The following is a 20774-nucleotide window of genomic DNA, read 5'->3' on the forward strand; positions in this document are numbered from 1 at the left end:
AAAATAAATTTCCTTTCAAATATAGTTACCATTATTGAATTAAATGAAAATGAAGAAAACCCGGTAACTCGAGATATTGTGGAGAACTGGTCAGTAGAAGAACAAGCAATGGAAGTGGATTTGAGGATTCTTCAACAGGTAGAAGATCTGGAAAGGAGAGTCGCATCAGCAAGTTTGCAAGTAAAGGTAAAATTGACTTGGAATAAAATCTGTTTTTAGAATAATGGAAGGTAACTGATATTTATTGTATGCCTGATACATGCCAGTTACTGCGCTAAATGTTCTCACTTTGATTAATTTCCCCCATCTTACAGGTAAGGAACAAGGCTCAGAGTAAGTAACCTGTCAGTGGTCATAATATAGTAAGTGGCTAAATGTGGGATCAAACCAGCTCTGTCCTCCCGAGTTCTTCTTACGAAATCCTGCCCACCTCCTCAGTGGCATGAAAAATACCATTTCTGGTCTGCAGTTCTTCACCACAAGCAGGATTTCATAGTTTCAGCCACGATAAATGTAATGGCAAACTATTTCTGCAATGTTTCATATGTGCCTGGTAATTGTCTAGTATGCAAGCCACGTTATATAGCCATGTTATATGTTGAACTTTCACTCTATATGATTTTAAATTGCTAATTTAAAAATATTATGTTGTGATACACATACTCACATCCTATGTATATATGTAAAGTTTTAATTATTTATTGACTGGGCATTACCATGTCACAGCCATGATTGAAACTGAAAGGACAACAAAAGAAAAGCTTCACCTTTGTCCAAAAATTTTTGGTTTTAAAAAGAATATAAATGTCTCTTCTCAATTGATAATGTGATGTCTCTGAGAATAAATGGATGGATGATGAATAAGCATGAGAGAGACACTTGAAAAGGCTTAGAAAATGTCGTTTCTGTGTAATTTGATTGAATATTTCATATTTCTCTCAGAATGTGAGACTTACGCCATGATACTGTCCTACCAATGATTACAAATTAGCTGCATTAATTACTTTACTACTGGCATGCAGAAACTTTGGAGGATCTCATCTCAAAAAATGTCATTTTTCCAGAGCTAACAAAAAAATGTCCCTTTTTTCACCACAGACATAGTTACCCACTTAGGGAAACAAAAATTTATCATTTACTGAAATTGTGCTAGCCAACTATATGTATCCTCCTCCTGGTATTATAATACAATATAAAAATGCCTCACTTATCTGGCATCTTCAACAAATGAACTCTTTCTTCTATACAAGTTAATTTTCTGGAGAAATAAAAATTATTCTATTTAGTGCCATCATTTTTTAACATGTGTGTTGGATCGCTTAGGTTACCGTTCCCCTGCCTTTTTAAATTGAGAATAGTGAGTTTGATTTAAATTCTCTTGGTGACACCGGATCATCAGTATGAAGACCAATTATTGGGTAATGATTCCCTCAGGGACTGTGAAGAGGTTTTGCCCCTACAGTAATTTAAAAGGCCCTAGTGTGCTTTACCTTTTAAACGACTACATCTGCTTTCCATAGTCTGTCTTCGTCATCTCTCATGGTTGGTTGTTACTACTTGCTGGTTTGAGTTTGGTTGGTTCTACTCTCCCTGTTTTCCTCCCATGACCATCCCCCTCTGGTTTTAATTCGCCGGTTCTAGATGGCCGTTGGTTGGGAAAGCATATCATCAGCATTTTGAAATTGTATGTAAAGTCAGAGCGTGGGCCTAACGTTTTCCTGGCGACATACTGAGATCTTGGTTTATTGACCTTATCACATTACCGACTGCTTAGATGTTCTTGCCCATGTTCTCACCAGCTAAGATAAATGAAATTGGTTTTTTAAGTGAGATGCTCTAACATCCTATTAATACAGTATTATGGGGTTATTATGGACTTTTTAAAGAAATGAATGGTAATTATATTAGTCTTGAGGAATCTTAAACAACAAGTGATGGAAATAATCACAAAACATTTTACCATCTATAAAAGATTTAATGATTTTTTTTCCTGAAAAGAAAATATTTATGTGGTCAGCCCTGGGAACTAGCCATTGTGAAGACACATTAAGCAGGTGGCCGTGGTACTACTTAGATGCATTCATTTCTATTTTCAGTATTGCTGATAATACGGAAATTCTGCTTTATATTGTAGGAAAATCTGCAAGAATCTAGTCCTGATTCTGTAGAAAGCCGAATTACTCTACTAGCTCCTGTAAACACAGTTCCTGTGTCTCTCTTTCAGTTTTCTCTTTTGTAAGCTGATTAATTCCTTCAGCCATCGGTCCAGTGAAATGGTTTCCAGGCGCACGATTCTCTTCTGATTAAACGGCAGTGTCTATATTCTTTAAATGTACCACTCACTATACACAGAGATGCCTAATGTGTTCATGGGACTTTTACTTCCCTTAAACTGGCACTATACTTCTCTTCATGCCAATTTGGACTAGCTTTTTAACATCCAAACCATACCGTTGCTAAACTGAGTATGCATTATTAGAAAAAAATCCTTCTGCATCTTTCATTGTGCTTTTAAGTGTATTGTATCACATCCAATATTTCTTTGATTGGTTGCTTAAACTTCAAAGCTGAAATTTACATTTATCATTGCTCTATTTTTATTAATTTCATTTGGGTATATTTTTCAGCATATGAAACTATTTTTATCACAGTCCTGTCATACAGAATATTAAACTTCCTTCCTAGTTTAAGTCACCTGCATATTTAATAGTTGAACCGAGCTGTTCACAAGTATATTAACATGACAAGCCAAATAAGAGAGAGCCCTTTGACAGTGGCAGTGAGGACCTTTTCTGAGGTGGCAAGCTGTGTCTGTCACAGGGCTTTGCAGACAATTTTCAACCATCCACCTTCTCAAAATCTAATCCAGTCCTCATTTTCTTGTCTTTTGCTTGCAAAAGTCAAGATGTGTTACATTTATAGGATTCCCTTGATTTAGCAATTTCAGATCCCTTTCAAAATACGGGACTGAGGTTCATTTGTTATGGCATATACGATGCAGTAATGTTTTGTATGTACCTTTTATAAATTCATCCATACTTTCTAATAATGAATATTCTCTTGAGGTAAAGAGGAAGAATTCTGATATATAAGAAAAATAATTCTCTCTAAAGTGATTTAATAAAAAGGATCATGTTCATTCTACTTTTTACTTAATATGCTTTTACAAAGTACCTATTGTACATCAGAGTGGACACCACAAAATTGAATAAAATGTGGTTTCTGCCCTCAGAAAGCATTCCGTACAATAGGGCAACAGTACGTGTATACAGCCCTGCAGAATCTAGTAACGGATTGTGAAGATGTAGAAAGTCATTCATGAATTTAGGACAGGAATACACTGATTGTGGTGAACATAGGGGAAAGATCAAGGAAGATTGCCTGTAGAAGTCCAGATGGAACTTGAGAAGATGGAGAAGCTTTTGACAGAGAACAAGGAGTGCTACTAGGAAGAGTTAATAACTGGGCAGAGCACCAGGATCAGGAAGCTCAGGACATGTTTGGGGTGTGTGACAAGTCATGGAATTTGATTGCAGTGTAGGATGCCTGAATGGGAAGATGAGCGAAAGAGGGAGATTGAGGTACTTGAATGTCATGGTAAAACTGGACTTTACTGAACATTAGGAACTCTGAAGGGTTTTGAGCTAAAGGATCATTGTAAGCAAGCTGAATTATAAGACATTCATTTATTCAATCAACGTATATTTTGAGTGTCTAATATTTGCCTTCCCACTGCTGGAGATGAAATGAGTAAAAGTAGACATGGTCCGTGCCCTCAGGGAATTTAGAAGTAGAAAGATATTAATTAAATAATCACAGCAGTATCAGATTGCGACTGCCACAGGTATGGAATATCACATGGTTCTGTGAGAGTCTGTAAGAGGGAGGCTTCCCTCCTAAAAGAGGTCAGGGAAGGGTTCCCTGAAGAAATAAATTCTCACGTGAGGGCCACAGGATGAGTAGAGTCAGTAACTAGGGGCAGAGGAGAGGGGAAAAGCTCTGCGGGCAAATGTAGCAGCTTCTGCAGAGCTCCTGAGGCCAGGATGGGCAGTGCAAGGGCCTGCGCAGGAGGAGTGGCGGAAGGAATGAAGATGGACAGGAGGCACAAAGTCCCTGCTGTCGAGAGATTCCCATTTAAAGTGGGCCCGTGAAAGAACCAGCAGTTGGTGTGAAGTCCCTCGGAATACTTGGCTGATCTCCACTCTACCTCTCATAACACCAAAAGTTGTTAAATTTTCTTCTTCAAACTTCTCTTACAACTTTCTAATAATTTTCTTCCTTATTTTTACCTAGCATTAGGAAACACAAGGTAAAAACTTGTAGTAATGATCCTTGAGCTCTGTTGGCGTCGGCTGCTGTATTTTAAGTAAAGGTAACTCACCCGTCAGGCATTTTAAGAGGAAACCATGCTAACATTACTCTCTTGATATATAGGGTTGGATGTGTCCAGAACCGGCATCAGAAAGGGAGGACTTGGTCTATTTTGAACATAAGTCATTTTCTAACTTGTGCAAGGAGCACGATGGAGAATTTACTGACGAAGAAGAAAGCAGTGCGCGTGCACTAGAGCGGAAGAGCGACAACCCCCTAGATATAGCTGTAAGCAGGCTGTCTGAGTTGGAGCGAAACATTGAAAGGAGGTATCTGAAGAGCCCCTTAAGTACCACCGTTCAGATCAAACTGGATAATGTGGGCACAGTTACTGGCCCTGCTCCTGCACCATCCACTAGTGGTGATGATGACGGGTAGGTTATTGAAATTAACTTGAAAAATTATTGTGCTTCTTTGCTAATTGGAGCCTATTTTCTATTGCCTGTTATCTATGTATCTTCTTGTATGTCTGTGATCCACATGGATCATGCTATTTGCATGGTGCTTTGTAAAAAATGTTTTTTCTTTTGTTACGTGTGTTGATAATCCTGCGAAGTGATCTTACATTTACCTGATTGTGACTAAGCTTTGAGGCACGTAGCCACAGTCTGTGCACTACATCAAATTTAGTTGCTTAAACCTTATACTTATCGGCTGTTACATGTTTCATCATCACTTGGCTTTCAGTGTGATGATTGTTTCAGATTCGGTAACCGTAAGTGTGGACATGACCTACTTAATTTTTCTGTATTTCAATGCAGAATTGAAGAGGATATTGTTCCCGGTCTCAGGGTGTGGCGATGGGCATTATCAGAAGCTCGCAGTGCTGCCCAGGTGGCTCTGTGCATTCAGCAGTTACAGAAATCCATAGCATGGGAAAAATCCATTATGAAAGCTGTAAGTGTTTTTATTTAAGAAATACTACAACTAATTTACACTGGCCTGTTTTTTTCCCAACCTCCAGATTTTTCTTAATTCTACATTTCTTACTGTCAGAATAATGTATGCTGTACCTGAGTTTTCTTAGTTCCTAAATGCTGTACGGTTTGATACTTTCCTCCTTGTTGTGAGCTTTTTGAAGTACTCTATCAAATGTGTTTATCTTTAATCGCGATTCTCCCTCCTTTAGATATTGTTTATAATTTACTGAAGTTGTCTTCTGTGTTCAGTCAGCATAATAGTTAATTATGTTGTTAATCTAATCATAATAGTTTTTAATGTAAATATTCTGAAGTTGTTAATCCAAATATTCTTTTGCTTCTGTAAACATGGCAGTTGCTAGCATTACCTGTCGTATACATTCATTGCATCCCTAAAATGTTCCTTATGTTTTTATCAATTTTAATTTTTTTAATGCTAAGAAATTCTTAGATAATAAAGAAAATAAGCAGAGAGCTCTTACTTTAACCAATATCATGTATTTGACATCAGATGCAGTTCACATGAAAAGTAGATCTTCTAAGTCTTTTCTCTAATATTTCAAAAATTTTTTTCATCTTCTGTGTTTGAGCCCAGTTAGTCACTATCATGTAGTGACCCCTGTTTTGTACCAGACACCAAATATGTGTTAAATCATGTCTGTGTCCCTTTTGTCTCTTATCACATAGAGAAATATTTATTATACGTAGACTTTTGTGAATTGCTTTACCATTTGCTTTTAAATTATAGATTAGCTTTAACATTCAAACATTTGACATTTGTCTGCATGAATGACTGGAAGTAAGATTACTCAACAATAGTCATTCCCCAAAGAAAAGAAGTGAGCCTTAAATAATTTAGCACTCTTTCCTTCATTCTCATCTCTGTGCTTATATTACTGAAGGCCTTATTCATTCTATATAAATAAATTCGGTTTCTTCTGTATTTTTTCAGTTCTTCCTAAAATGTCCACAGAATAGTGAATCTGCAGTTTTCACAATGTCCTCAGATTTTGGTCTTTCCCCATGTAGACTAGAATTTACCATGAGTTTTAAGACAGTGTCCAGTTTATCTGGTAGCATTTCTTACCAGATAAAAATATTTTCTTGTAAAAACTATTAAAATCAGTTTTAAAGCCACTTTAGACAAATGTGTTTGGTGGAGTCTAGGCTATAATGATCCAAAAATATTGAATTGCTACAACACAATTAAATTTAAATGGTTATTTTACTCATCCACCAAGAGAATCATCACAATGTGGTCAGTTTTGTTATAACCTTTACACAAAAAAACAAAACTGGTACCAAAAGCTGCTTATTTGTAGTAGACTTACTTCCTACAATTTACAGAATTTTTTCTGTTTTTGGAAATTCATAACCTTTTCCAGATTATTAATACGCATTTCTCATTAACACCATCTCTCATAATTCTCTTTTTAATGTTCAATAATCCAGTATTTGCTGTGAAACTACCTTAAAAAGAAGGCAGAGTTTCATGGTCAGGATGAATGAGTGCACTGTAACCTTTAGTTAGATGTAACAGTGCCCGTAATAATCCTCGTAAGTCCTAGCAGAATGTTTAAGTGCTCAATGCCTTTAGAAGTACCCATTTGCCAGACACCAGCCTTACCAGGAAGGAGCTGGCATAATTTGCCTCTAGATAATTTTCTGTCCAGGGTGTTCTTCATATTGTTGCTAATATTAAACAGTAGGCAACGTCTACTATTTTTTACTGTAGCAGCAAAGGAATTAAAACCAATATTAATACATTTGCTCTAACATATTGTGAGCTGTTTACTGTGATTTTTCAAAAGTGATATGAGCTTGCTATCTGTCACCCTTTCCTAATAAGTGTCAGAAAATAATTTTATTTTTAAATGAAAAATGTGCGAAGTAAAACAGACTTCATGGTATTTTTAGTATATTTAGAAAACAATTAACTTAATATTCATGAATTAAATCTGTTGTTAGAGGGGTTGAAATATAACCTTCCAAATGTTTTGCAGTGAGTATTTTTACAATAGAACGTGTAATGATGTAACTCAGTTTTGGAGAAATAATACCATATTTAGTGGTATGGTATTAGGAAGTGTCATAAAATAAAACTGTTGGAACATTAAACTGCAGCTTTTGCTCTTAGTACACATGCCAATTTCAGTATGACACATGTATCTCATATAGTTGGTAGGTATTTACTAAATTGAATAGTTTTCTATTTGCCATTTTGATAAGATTCTTAAGCTATCATTAGTGTACATACTGTGTTATATAAGACTGTTTAGACTTTGTGGATTAAGACTTAGTGTATTGAAGTTAAGTTTGAATAGTTAAGCTATTTTGCTTATAAGAATCTATGAATACGTAACTTTCAATTCGTATAAATAACTTATAGTTTAAGTCTTTTCATTATTTGAAAATACTGGTTGCAGGATATTCTCTACTGTGACGGAGTATAAACGAAGTGTCAAAATATATAATGTTAGTATTTACCATTTTTTAAAGGCATCTTGAAAGTTTTGACTGTCCAAGTTCCCTCCTTTCCCTTTGTGAAACTTGTTATACAGGATATGTATGCATGGGAAAAAAAGCATTGCCTTTACAGATTTTAAAGTTCTTAATGGTATTAGAAATTTGTCAAGAGAGAAATTTTACTTTTATTTCTGGAAAATCTATGACTTAAATTATTTGGTTTAATTTTTATATAAGTTTTTTTCCCTTAGAAATCATTTTGTAGGGTCCATTTTCTGCACTTGTGTCATCTGTTTGATTTTTGTTGATTTTCCCAAGTTTCCTGGGTTGGACATGTTTGATTTTTTAACCAATCACAAATGGGTTGACAATTTTAGTCAAAATATAGGAATATCCTTTTATTACACATAGTTCTGATACTAATACAAGTTTCCTAATTTTGATCTTGAAAATTACTCTAACTCATTTCTTTCTCAGGAGATCATGAGGATGCTAAGATAAGGAAAAAATGAAATGTATTAAAAAATTACACACCCTGTATTAAAGCCATTCATTGCTTTATGGGCTCTAATGTCATGTTAATTATTTCCTATGTTAATGTGTACATGCTTTGAAAGTGTGTACAGGCATTCAGCCTCTAGCTTTGTTCTTTGCAGTGTACCTGAAATGTGCATTTACCCCAACTAAACTGCTCACCCCGTCATGTGGTCCCTATCTGTGTAACGAGAGATACATAGATGTGTATGGCTACTGTATATTTGTTAGCAAGCAGAATGTTGATTACTAATATGAATTAGGAATTATGGTGTGTTTAATATCCCAGTAACTGTTCTTCATAATAGTATTGATTTTAAATGATTTTTCATGTTTTATAGTACTGCCAGATCTGTTGAAAGGGCGATAATGAAGAGCTGCTCCTCCTTTGTGATGGCTGTGACAAGGGCTGTCATATGAACTGCCATAGACCTGAGATTACAGCTATACCAGGATATACAGATATACAGGACACTGGCAGTATCCATGTGGTATAGCTGTAATCTTAGGTCTATGGCAGTACATATGACGGCCCTTGTCACACGTAAGAGGGATCAGAAACTGAACCTTTTAATGGCCAGATCAAAATAGAGTTACAGAGTTTTGTGAGGATTTTTTTGAGATAGAATTCACATAAAATTCACTTTTTAGATGTGCAATTCAGTGGTTTTTAATATATTCAGTTACATATGATCACCACTATTTAACTCCAGAATATTTTCATGACCGTAAAAAAGTTTCCTTGTACCCATTAGTTGTCACTCTCCCCTTCTCCCTCAGCCTTTGGCAACCACTACTCTACCTTCTATCTCCACGGATTTCCCTCTGCTGGTCATTATATATAAACGGAATCATAAAATAGTTTGCCTTTTGTATCTGCCTTCCCTTAGCACAGTAGTTTCAAGTGCTAAAGGGAATGGTCTGGAAAGGAAAAGAGGCAATGGGCAGGTGGGTGTTTGGGACTGAGTTTATGGAAAGGTAGTTGCCAGTAGTGATGAGGTCAGGCGAGTAAACAGGGAGAAGAGTGCCTGACGGAGGGGACATCTAGTAAAGAGTCTGGCCCTCAGTTCATGCTGCCCCTTACACCTCTTACTCCTTACTTTATAACTCGGCCAACTCATTTTTTGCTATATTATCATATTGCTTTAACCAATAGGTATGAGCCTTCACACTTCTAATTTAAATGTGACTGGCAAGAGACTTAAAATGTATATGCTTATTATCAGACTGCGTTCATACAAAAACCCCTCTCTCGGTGCCATGCTCAGTGCCCCTCCCTAAGCCAGTTCCCGTCTTGTGCCTCAGATCCCGCCCCCTTGTTCTCTTCACCTGCATCAGCATCTCGTCCTCCCCTGGGTTCTTCTCCTTAGCTTCACTTCTCCTGCATCCACTTCCCGCATTTCTCTCCTTTCCTTTACAGAATAACTCCTGCTGGACAGCTTTGTTCTGATTCTCTCGGACTTCTCTTCTCCAAGTCGCTCTGGGACTCTTTCTAGTCAGATTCTCACCTTCACAGCTTCTCTGAAAGTGCTCCTATCGTGGCCATTCGTCAGTCTGGGGATCAGCGCTTAGGCCTCACCTGACCCACCCATCAGTTCCAGAGCACACCCTCCTTGCAACCCTGTGTTCACTTGGCTTCTAGTACCATACTTGGTTTTCTTTCTGCCTTTGCTCCTTTTCAGTTTCCTGTGCTGGTTTTCTTACCTTCTTGATCGATAAGCATTGGAGTGCTTTCTTAGCTTCAGGGTTATCATCTGTAAAGTGGGATAGCATCTCCCTGGCGGGGTTTGTAAAGATCAAATAAGTTCACGAGTGTAAATATTTTTATGAATTTAAAGTTCTGTGACCCATTTATATTAATGTGTATGGTATTTTAGACTGTTTTACAGAATAGCAGAGGGTCTCACGTGGCATCATATTTACTAAGTTGCTTTCTTATTACGTGATCATCTTTGTCATCTATAGTCAACTATAGTTTAATAATAACCTTTATTGGTTGTACATGAATTATCTTTTAGTTTAGTCACAGTGAAGCTATAGAAAGTTTCTCTAATACTTTATGAATTACTAACAAATTAGGGTTTTAAGTCCTGGGGTATCATCTGGTAGGCTATAGGAGATTTCTGTTCCGATAAATTTGGTTAAATAATATTCTGGCTCTCTCTCATTCAGGGTATAGACCAGGAGATGTAAAGATCTATAACCTCATTCCAGCCCTTCTATGTAAATACAGCTTTCTGAGCCTCTTCCCTCTTCTTAGTTTTTTAAATGTAGTGAATTAGATGTTATATTTCTTGTAGCAATGAAAAATAAACATTCTATTTTGATTTATAAGGATTTTTAAAGTTAAATTTTAGAAATATCTTCCTAGTTAATTCATGGTTATTTACAAATTTTTATGCTGTATACCTTGTACTCCAATGGCTATTTCTATACACATTATTGTGGTTAAGTATTTTTATCCTGTGTGTATGTGCATATTAATGCCAAGATATATACATAGAATGAAAAAGCCTTATGTGTGTATGTATACGTATTTATACACACTCACAGAGACACACACACACGAGAAGTTTCAAAGTCCAGTGCCTATGAAAGCCACACAAATAACACAGAAGAGTTGAGACTATGGCAGACAGGGAAGTCATGCCCCCATTTAAGTGTCAGTCATCACTCCTGCCAATTGTTGTCATGTAGACATGTAGGTCCAGTGTTCTAGGATCTGCCAATATTTCAAGATTATGGATCTTTATGCATGTCCTCACAAATGTTAAATGTTGGCAACAAATTCAGAACTTTTACAAGCATTATGAGCCAAACATAGTAACAACACATGCTGTGGGCTGTTTACGGTCTGTGAGCCACCGCTTTACAACTTCTGATACATAAATGTACAAAAACAAATATGCGATGGTATGTACAATCTGATAGGTCCTGCTTAAGACATACTGAAGGTCCTCTGTGCATTCTAACAAGGTAGAAAGGGTGCAAGGGAAATATCTCTGTCTAATAAAGTAATCAGGTAACTGAATAAAAGCTTGTTTTTAAAAGTGTATGTGCACAATCTAATGAAGTAGTCTGACAAGTATCAATAATTAAAGAAACAAAAAGAGACTTTATTACCATTTTGTAACAAAAGTCTTTGGATTCTGTGGTTTAAATTTCACATTTTCTTACTGTGAGTATTGTTAGAAAATGATCTCAAGTAACATCTTAGTTCAAATAGGAACTAGAAGCGTTAGCCCATTGTTCATGAAATGTTCTTTTTATGTAAGACAACTATTCAGTCTTACTTAATCTTAATTAAATGGACATTTTCCTCATTATATATTCAGCATTCTCTTCTCTTTTTTTTATGATTTGGGGGTTCTAAAAGCTCAGTATAATATGAAAACTCAATCGGATTTTATTGAGTAAAGATTAATAAACTAAATGGAGAAGAGACTTAGTAAAACATTTTAATTATTTCCATCAGTGCAAGAGGTAGTGATTCTTTGATATGATATGGGAAAGGTGTTAGATTTATAGTTTGCCTTATTTTAATCCATTAAAATAACTCCTTAATTATGCATTTAACATCCCAATAGAGTACCAAATAATTGTAATTGCTTAAAAGCAGTTTTTAAAAAATGTTGGTAAAAGAATCATGAAATCCTCAAGGAAATTGTTACGAAATACTCTAAAGTAATGTTTTCCGCCAAGTTCAGTTCAAGAATATAGGCAACATTTAATTAGGGCTAGACTGAATATCTAACTCCACATTCTAAGATTTTTATTTCAAGATTTCTTAACAGTCTGAGTAAGGAGTAAATAATTTTCTAGAAGAGGATAAACACTGTTCTAAAGAATCAAAACACAAACCATATATTACCAGTGACCTTGCATATTTCTCTTCTTTGATCTGTTATATTCATTGTAACTTTAATTCTCAAAATAGATGCTTATTTCCCAATTTCTAAATTGGGGGATGTTGGGAGGAGGCTGGGTACTCATTGTTACATCGATGTGCTGCCTACAAATTGTTAGACTGCATAAGGGCCACATTGGGATTCGTTTGTTTTTTTCCATATACTTTCAGAGCTAGAATGACCTTACCAACTGAGTGACTTATCTTCTTCTACAGATAAGCAAACAGAGCCTCACAGATATTTTTTTACAAAGTTCCATAGCTAATTACTGACAGAGCATAGCTGGCATTCATACACTTAAATTCCAAAGATGATCTATTTTATGCTATTTCTTTACTGTTTTCCCCAAAAACATCTTTTTTTTTTTCTTCTCCTCATCTTTAATAACACTGCTTTGTTCACACCTGGGAACCACAAGTTTCTGGAACTCTCTTCTTAACAGCAAATGCTTTTCTGAGAAAAATAACAGTTTCCGGAAGATATGACCGTTTATAAAAGACTTTTGTTCCTATTTGACACTTCATGAGCCTTATTTCATGTTTCGGGTACCTTTTTAATAACCTCCTCAACTTTCTTATTAGTATTCTCTATATTTCTATGTATATTCACCTTTGTTCTTAATTATATTGTGCTCTAAAGGATAGTCTTAATATTCCTTCCATTAGTGACATTCAGTTCATTCAAAAGAATAGTATCTTTGATTCGTTCAAAGTCTAAAGGAAAACTGCTAAGTTCTGTAGCACCAAACATGGTGCCGTGAGATCAACATCTTCGAGTTTTAAGAATTCTTTAGAGTTTTCATGCATCATTAGATTTTAGCCTAGTATTATCGGAGATCAAATTCATAGATCTCTTGAAAATAATAAAACTATCAACTTTTTGGGTGAGAAAGAGTATTCTTTTTGTTTATTCTGTCAGATTTTCATAATTTAAAATAATAGAAGGGCTATAGAAAGTTATTTTCTTATACCTCATATATTATTTTTTTAATTAAAGGCAAGTTCACTGAAAAGGGGCCGCAAAAACAGAAAAAGGAAAATAGAGGAAAACACCTGCGGTACTGGAGTAAAACAAGAACGCTGTACTCGTGGAAAGAAACTGAAACAGGACAACTCTGACCCGACTCTTGGCAGGTATTCTTTCTGTTCCCCTGTCCTATATGTTCATAACACCCCACTGTATTTGTTTAAAGACCGTCCACCATATTAAAGGTGACTTTTTGACTGTGTAAATAGGAACTTTCCTATGTAATGTAAACTCTGTACTATAAGTAAACGTATCCTTTCATCTTTTTTTATGAATTAATTTGCATTGTCTTTGAAAGAGAATGAAAGCTAAACTTTTACTAAAGGTAGATAACTCTAAAGCATGGATATTGATTTCAAACATTATTTTCTCTCGTACAAGCCTTACTAAAATGCAAACTCGTCTCAATAAAGACATGAAAAAAAGAAAAATAGAAGAAAACACCTTCACTAACTTACCAAACCAGGAAAGCTTTAATTCTGTAAAGAAAAGGAAGCAAGACCACTCTGACCTGACTCTTTCCAGGTATAATTTTTGTTCCCCTGTCCTATATATTCATAACATCCCATTGTATTTGTTTAGAAACCTTCCACCATACTAAAAGTGACTTTATGACCGTTTGTGTAAATAGGAATTTTCCTATGTAAAGTCCACTCTGTACTATAAGTGTATTCTTTCATGTGTTTTTATGAATTAATTTGCATTGTCTTTACTTGGAAGAGAATGAAAGCTCAACTTTTCCTAAAGGTAGATAACTAAAGCATGGATAGTGATTTCAAACATTACTTTCTCTAGTACCCTTACTGAAATGGACAGTCATGAAGATGCACGGCCTTTTGTAGAACTGCCGGAGTGCAGCACACGGAGTCGTCTGCGTTTCCGCCTCAGGGATGGAAGACACGTTTTTATTAAAAGTGCGTAAGCAGCTTTATAATAACATGTCTGATATCTGGGGGTCTCGTCAACAAGAAATAAAGTGGTTAAACACACACACAGAGCAGTCTTTCAAGAATGATCATTTTCTTTTAAACAAATACAATATCCCTGAAAAAAGGAAAGCTTGGTGTGCATATTGGCTACTTTGGGCTGGTGTTTTCATCACTGGTGGTACATACTCAGCAGGAGCAGCTGGGCAGGAAGTAGTGGGCATGGTATGAAAATGGCAGTTGGTCCAGTACTAATTGTCACTGTACGTGTGGGTATCATTTGTTCTGTGACTGACTTGCACTCGAGGTGCCCTAGGGTGAGTGTATCCTCAAGCCCCTGGCACGGTTCTCCTCAAATAACCAAAGTCCTCCTAAGCCTCTGCTGCCACCCAACTACAGGTATCCACAGCATACTTTCATTCGGATGCACGAGGCCTTCGCCGTAACCGTCATCATTTCTGTCCTGGTTGCTCTGTAGATTATAGATCCCGGGCCTACCCGCAAGTTTGTATTTCGATTGCCATTCAAGTGGTAATCAATGAATGATGACCAATGAGTGCTCTACTGTTAAACCCAGGATATCATCCATTGGAAATAATATGTAGAGAATAAAGTAATGTTTATTTAGTTGTTAACCATAGTGCAAATCAAGTGAAAGTTATGTGTGGGTATGGGGATATCTTGAACTCAGAAGAATTAAGTTATCATAAATGCACAGTGATCTCTTTTCCTGGTTTCAACCTCAAAATGAAATTTGTTAAAAGCACTAATTTTAAAATGAGGGTATCTAATCTGCCTTTGGTACCTTATGCACCCCCTCTGTTCTCCTTTTTCCATTTCTTCCACCCCCAATACCTTTTCAAAATATTTAAAATCCTATTCATTTAGCCTCTCATTAAACACATCCTCAACATGGAAATCTGATATCAATCATTTACTCCTTATTGTAAGTTTTCTTTGTGGGCTTCTTTCAACGTTATTTTTATCTTAAGTATTTCCATTTAAGAAATGAAAGAAGTTTGTGTTGTTAAAATAATTCAATTTCAACTGGAAGTTAAGGGAGGTATTTAAGAGAATCAAAATTTTCCTTCCAGAGAAATATGACTGTCATACAACACAGGGAAACTAGTAGAGCCTTATCTACTAGGAATTTCACTTCAATAAGATCTCTTAGGCTTGCTTGAGCCATTTTATAACTCTACCTTTAAAAAAAGACTTTTTTTTTTGGTATCACTAATCTACAGTTACATGAAGAACATTATGTTCACTAGGCTCCCCCCTTCACCAAGTCTTCCCCACACACCCCTTCACAGTCACTGTCCATCAGCATAGTAAGATGCTGTAAAATCACTACTTGTCTTCTCTGTTGTACATCCCTCCCCTAGCCCCCCCCCCCCCACTGCACATGCTTATTATAAGGCCCCCCTTTCTGTTTCACCACCCATCCTCCCCAGTCCCTTTCCCTTTGGTTTCTGTTAGTCTGTTCGTGGGTTTTGTGATTCTATTGCTGTTTTGTTCCTTCAGTTTTTCTTTGCTCTTATACTCCACATATGAGTGAAATCGTTTGGTTCTTGTCTTCCTCTGCCTGGCTTATTTCTCTAAGCATAATACCCTCTAGCTCCATCCATGTTACTGCAAATGGTAGGATTTGTTTTCTTCTTATGGCTGAATAATATTCCTTTGTGTATATGTACCACATCATCTTTATCCATTCATCTTCTGATGGACATTTAGGTTGCTTCCAATTCTTGGCTATTGTAAATAGTGCTGCGATAAACATAGGGGTGCATCTGTCTTTAAAAAAAGACATTTTTTTTAAAACTTCAACTATATACAATTGAGGTAATTCCCCTAATTTCCTTGAGCCCTTCAATTTCCTTCCCCCATATATAGATAACTTTAATGTCTTCCCAGTCAACCTTTTATATATTTGTTTAGCCACATGTATCTTTAAAAATATGTAGTGTGAAATGCTGGGCATAGAAGTCACAGGGCATAAATCTGTAAAGAAGTAAAAAGCTAACCTTTTCAAGGAATATTGCTTCTCTCTCACTTACCAACTTTACATTTCCCTGTATGGCCCCGGAAGATGACTGGTTAGCCAGAGACGGGTAAGATTCCTCAAGGGAGGAACAACCTAAGACAGGCACAGTCGCCGGGGGGCCATCAGGTGAGAAATTGGGGATCAACAGAGGTGAGGCTTAGAACCTCACCCCCCGTTTTGAGAGAAATCTGCATCCGTGGATGTTTTGTTGCCCTTGTCTAGCTTGGATTAATATTTAGTCTATAGGCACAGACCTGATCATCTACATTTGCCCTCTTACAGCACTGAACTGTGTTTTCCACCTTTATCTTGCATCTACCTACCACTTCAGCATTTTATTAAAAAAAGAAGAAGGGAGAAATGTGGGATTCACATATAAATGAAGTATAAAAATCAATCGAATAATCATATCTGACTTGATTGTTTATAGTTCATGATGCGTGATGAAAACTGAAAGTTTGTGTGATATGACTGCCCTTGCACACTGTTCACCATGTAAGAACTTATTCACTATGTAAGAACTTGTTCACCATGTAAGAACTTGTTCGTTATGCTTCAGAAGATTGGAGACTTTTGAGAATTAGGCTTGGGGTTAATCAATGATTGTGCATTGAGTCCCCTATACAGAATTTTATTGTTAACAACCATTTGATCAATAAATGAGAGATGCCCTCTCAAAAAAAAAAATAAATAGTGTCAGTACCAAATGATTTCCCTCATTTGTGGAGTATAACAACGAAGCAAAACTGAAGGAACAAAAGACCATCAGACTCCAAGAAGGAACTAGTGGTTACCAGAGGGGGAAGGGGTGGGGGCGGGGTGGTGGGGAGAGAGAGAGGAGGGGGATCGAGGGGGTATTATGTTTAGTACACATGGTGTGGGGTGTCACGGGGAAAATAGTGTAGCACAGAAGGCATATAGTGAATCTGTGGCATCTTACTACCCTAATGGACAGTGACTGCATTGGGGTATGGGTGGGGACTTGATATGAGTGAATGTAGTAACCACATTGTTTTCATTGGAAACCTTTATGAGTATATCAATAACCTTAAAATTAAAAAAAAATAGTGTGAAGGATATATGTACATGCAATGTTTTTAGACTTATCAGTTGCATTATACTAGAAACCTCGTTCTGTTTTTGTTTCAAGTTGAATAAAATATATAAATCTAGTTAATGACTTTGATGCTGCAAGGTACTCCATCACAGGGATATATCACATGTAACATCCAGATTTCTCTAGGAATGCAAACTTAAGTTTTCTGCAGCTCCTTGTCACTGCAATGACTTCTCATACATGTCATATGTGGACTCATGGGTAGAAGCCAGTTATCAAAATGGTCCCAAATGATTCTCACCTTCTGGTATTCATGCCCTGGTGTAATCCTTTTCCACACTGTATCACGGTTAGCCAGGATGACCGGCATAATATGGCAGAGTGATGGCAGGTAAATTCCCAGACTAGGTTATAAAATATGCTGTTGCCTCTACCTTGTTCTCTTGGATCACTTGGCTCTCAGTGAAACCAACTACGGAGAACGAAGAACTGCACCAACTTGGAAGCCATGTGACTGTGGCATTTTAGAAGTGGATCCTTCAGCCCAAGACAAGCGTTCGTTCAGATAACTGGAGCCCAAGACAACATCTGGACTGCAACTTGCTGAGAGATCCTAAGCCACACAACCCAGAAAAGCTCCTCGTAAGGTTTATTTTCTGTTTTTCAGTATAATTGGCATGCAGTATCCAATGACACGCATATCTCAGAGACAATGCCGGTTCAGTTCCACACCACAATAAAGCATCTCAAGCAAGAAAGTGAAATGGATTTTTTGGTTTCCCAGTGCATATAAAAGTTACCTTCACACTATAGTCTCTTAAGTGTGCAATAGCATTATGTCTAAAAGCCTGTGTACTTAACTTAAAAATACATTGTTGCTGAAAAATGCTAGCCATCATCTGACCTTTCAGTCACTTGTGATCCAAGGTCACCATAACAAATACAATAATAATTTAAAAGTGAAATACGATGAGAATTACCAAAATGTGACACAAACATCAAGTGAGCAAATGCTGCTGGAAAAATACCAATAGACTTGCTCAACTCAGGATTGCCCCAAAACGTCAATGTGTGAAAACCACAGTATCTGCAAAGTGCAATAAAACAAGGTGTGCCCATAGTTTAGGGTGTATATCATAATGTTTCAATGTTTTTATATATTGCAAAGTGACCTCCAAATGTCTAGTTACCGTCTGTCACCATACAGTTATTAGAATATTAGTATATTCCCTCTGCTGAACCTTACATCCTCATGACATGTATATTTTGTAACTGGAAGTTACCTCTTAATCCCTGTCACCTGTTTCACCCACTACCCACTGCTCCCTGCACTGGTAACCAACAGTTTGTTCCTTATCTATGAGTCTGTTTTGTTTTACGTTTGTATTGTTTTTTTAGTTTCCACATACAAGTGAAATATGGTATTTGTCTGTGTCTGATTTATTTCACTTACCATATTACCCTTTAGGTCCACCCATGTTGTCACAAATGGCAAGGTTCCATTCGTTTCTATTGGTGAGTAATCGTCCTTTGTGTAAATTTATCTTCTTTATCCAATTATCTACTGATGGATAATTAGGTGGCTTCCATATCTTGGCTATTGTAAATAACGCTGCAGTGAACGTGGGGGTGCATATCTCTTTGAATTGGTATTTTGGATTTTCTTTTTTTAAGTTTTTGAGGGACTTCCATAATGTTTTCCTTAGTGGCTGCACCAACTTACATTCCCACCCACAGTGTACGAGGGTCAGGTGGTATCTCATTGTGGTTTGGATTTGCATGCTCCTGATGATTAGTGATGTGGAGCATCTTTCCATGTGCCTGGTGGCCATCTGAATTTCTTCTTTGGAGAATTGTCTCTTCATATCCTCGGCCCACTTTTTAATCGGGTTATTTGCTCTTTGGGTGTTGAGGCTGTAACATTTCCAGAACATCTCGCCTGGCTTTAGTATATCTGCATATCAATAGGGGTCTGAGGTGGAAAGAAGTATGGCTTTAGTGCATTTGCATCTTTCCTGGGGTGGAGAAGTTCATCTCCATATCAATGGGTGATTACCTGGGCAACAGAGGGCTTATCTGTACCTGAGAGGTGAGAGGGAAGGGGGGTGTTGTGGCTGCTTGAGCAGAGAAGAGAGACGGCCAGGGACTGCAGTTTGTGAGCAATAAACGGGTTTTAAACTTTATTTCTCCATTTAACTGATTTTGGTTTTTAGGCGTATTTTGCCCGGGGATTTCCTTTGCCCAGACTTACAAATGGTCAATATAGTCTTTTGGTATTTAAGCTAATACATTAGAGATCAGCAAGGTGAGAATCAGCAGGCAAGTCATTACATGATTAGGGAATTAGACCAAACCTCTGTGGTAAACAGATTACAGCTTGACCTGAACATCATAATTTTCTACCACAAGCAATCTAACAAATACCATTTCCAATGATAAACCTCCATGTCTTGAGGTGGACACAATAAGAAAACCCAAACCTTTCAATATTACCTAGAAATTTTTGTCCTAACCAAACAGACTTATAAACACATTTTAAAAAATGAAAACATACAAAATAAGTATAGATTCAATTAAAAATACTTAGTACCAGGGTATGTACGTGTTTGCTAAATCTCTCTTGTCTTTCTAAGTGAAGGCTAATGGTTATTAAGTACTTAACAGTCTCAAAAGCAATAGCTTCCTCAGAGGCCCCTGCTATTGACATGACGTCTCATTTTAACTTTCAAGGCTAAGTTCAAGATATCTGATGCTTGTAATTTTCTTAATCCACTAAATGACATAGAGAAGTTTATTTGGATGTGAACATTACATTAGACAGTTTTTGATTATTCAGCTAAATATCAGGTAACATTTCCTCACAGCGGTAATAAAAAGGAGAGTGGAGAGGAATCTTGGAGTGATGGCTACATTATGGCATAGACTATGGTGATGGTCATGGATGTAGATGTACAACTCAAAAGGCTGTACACATGAAATATGTACAGCTTTTTGTGTATCAATCATACCTTCATAATGTTTTTGTTTTTTTTTAAAGAGCCATTTTTAAAAAGCAGGTGCTTGGAAAGTAACACGGTTTGCTTCACTGAATGGACAAATGGCCTTGCTGGAGAGAGATGTCTAAAACTGCATCCACTTACAAGGGTCAGAATGCACCAGCCCAAGGCTGCATGGCACCAACAAGGGACCTTGGCCTTACTTCTGGATGCTGGTGACTTAAGAGTCCTTCTTGTTTCTCCCCACCCCTATATACCTGTTGTCACTGGGACCACCGAAATTGGATTTAGGGAGAATTACAGTCCTGTTTTCTTCTTATGGCTGAATAATATTCCATTGAGTATACATGCCACCTCTTCTTTATCCATTCATCTACTAATGGACACTTAAGTTGCTTCCATATCTTGGCTATTGTAAAAAGTGCTGCAATAAACATAGGGGTGCATATATCTTTTTGAATCTGAGAAGTTGTATTCTTTGTGTAAACTCCAAGGAGTGGGATTCCGAGGTCAAATGGTATTTCTC

General features: G+C 36.8%; 1 protein-coding gene across 1 annotated transcript; it reads left to right on the forward strand.

The window, feature by feature from the left end:
* Positions 1-20: 20 nt before the first annotated feature.
* Positions 21-14640, forward strand: LOC130681339 (bromodomain adjacent to zinc finger domain protein 2B-like). Its single transcript, XM_057494128.1, has 6 exons — positions 21-186; positions 4435-4745; positions 5133-5268; positions 13196-13332; positions 13607-13750; positions 14021-14640. The coding sequence occupies exons 1-6, from the start codon at positions 109-111 to the stop codon at positions 14145-14147; spliced, it is 933 nt and encodes a 310-aa protein (XP_057350111.1). The 5' UTR covers positions 21-108; the 3' UTR covers positions 14148-14640.
* The last annotated feature ends 6134 nt before the right edge of the window (positions 14641-20774 follow it).

The sequence above is a fragment of the Manis pentadactyla genome, chromosome 16 (genome assembly GCF_030020395.1).
Source record: "Manis pentadactyla isolate mManPen7 chromosome 16, mManPen7.hap1, whole genome shotgun sequence".
Taxonomy (NCBI): Eukaryota; Metazoa; Chordata; class Mammalia; order Pholidota; family Manidae; genus Manis; species Manis pentadactyla.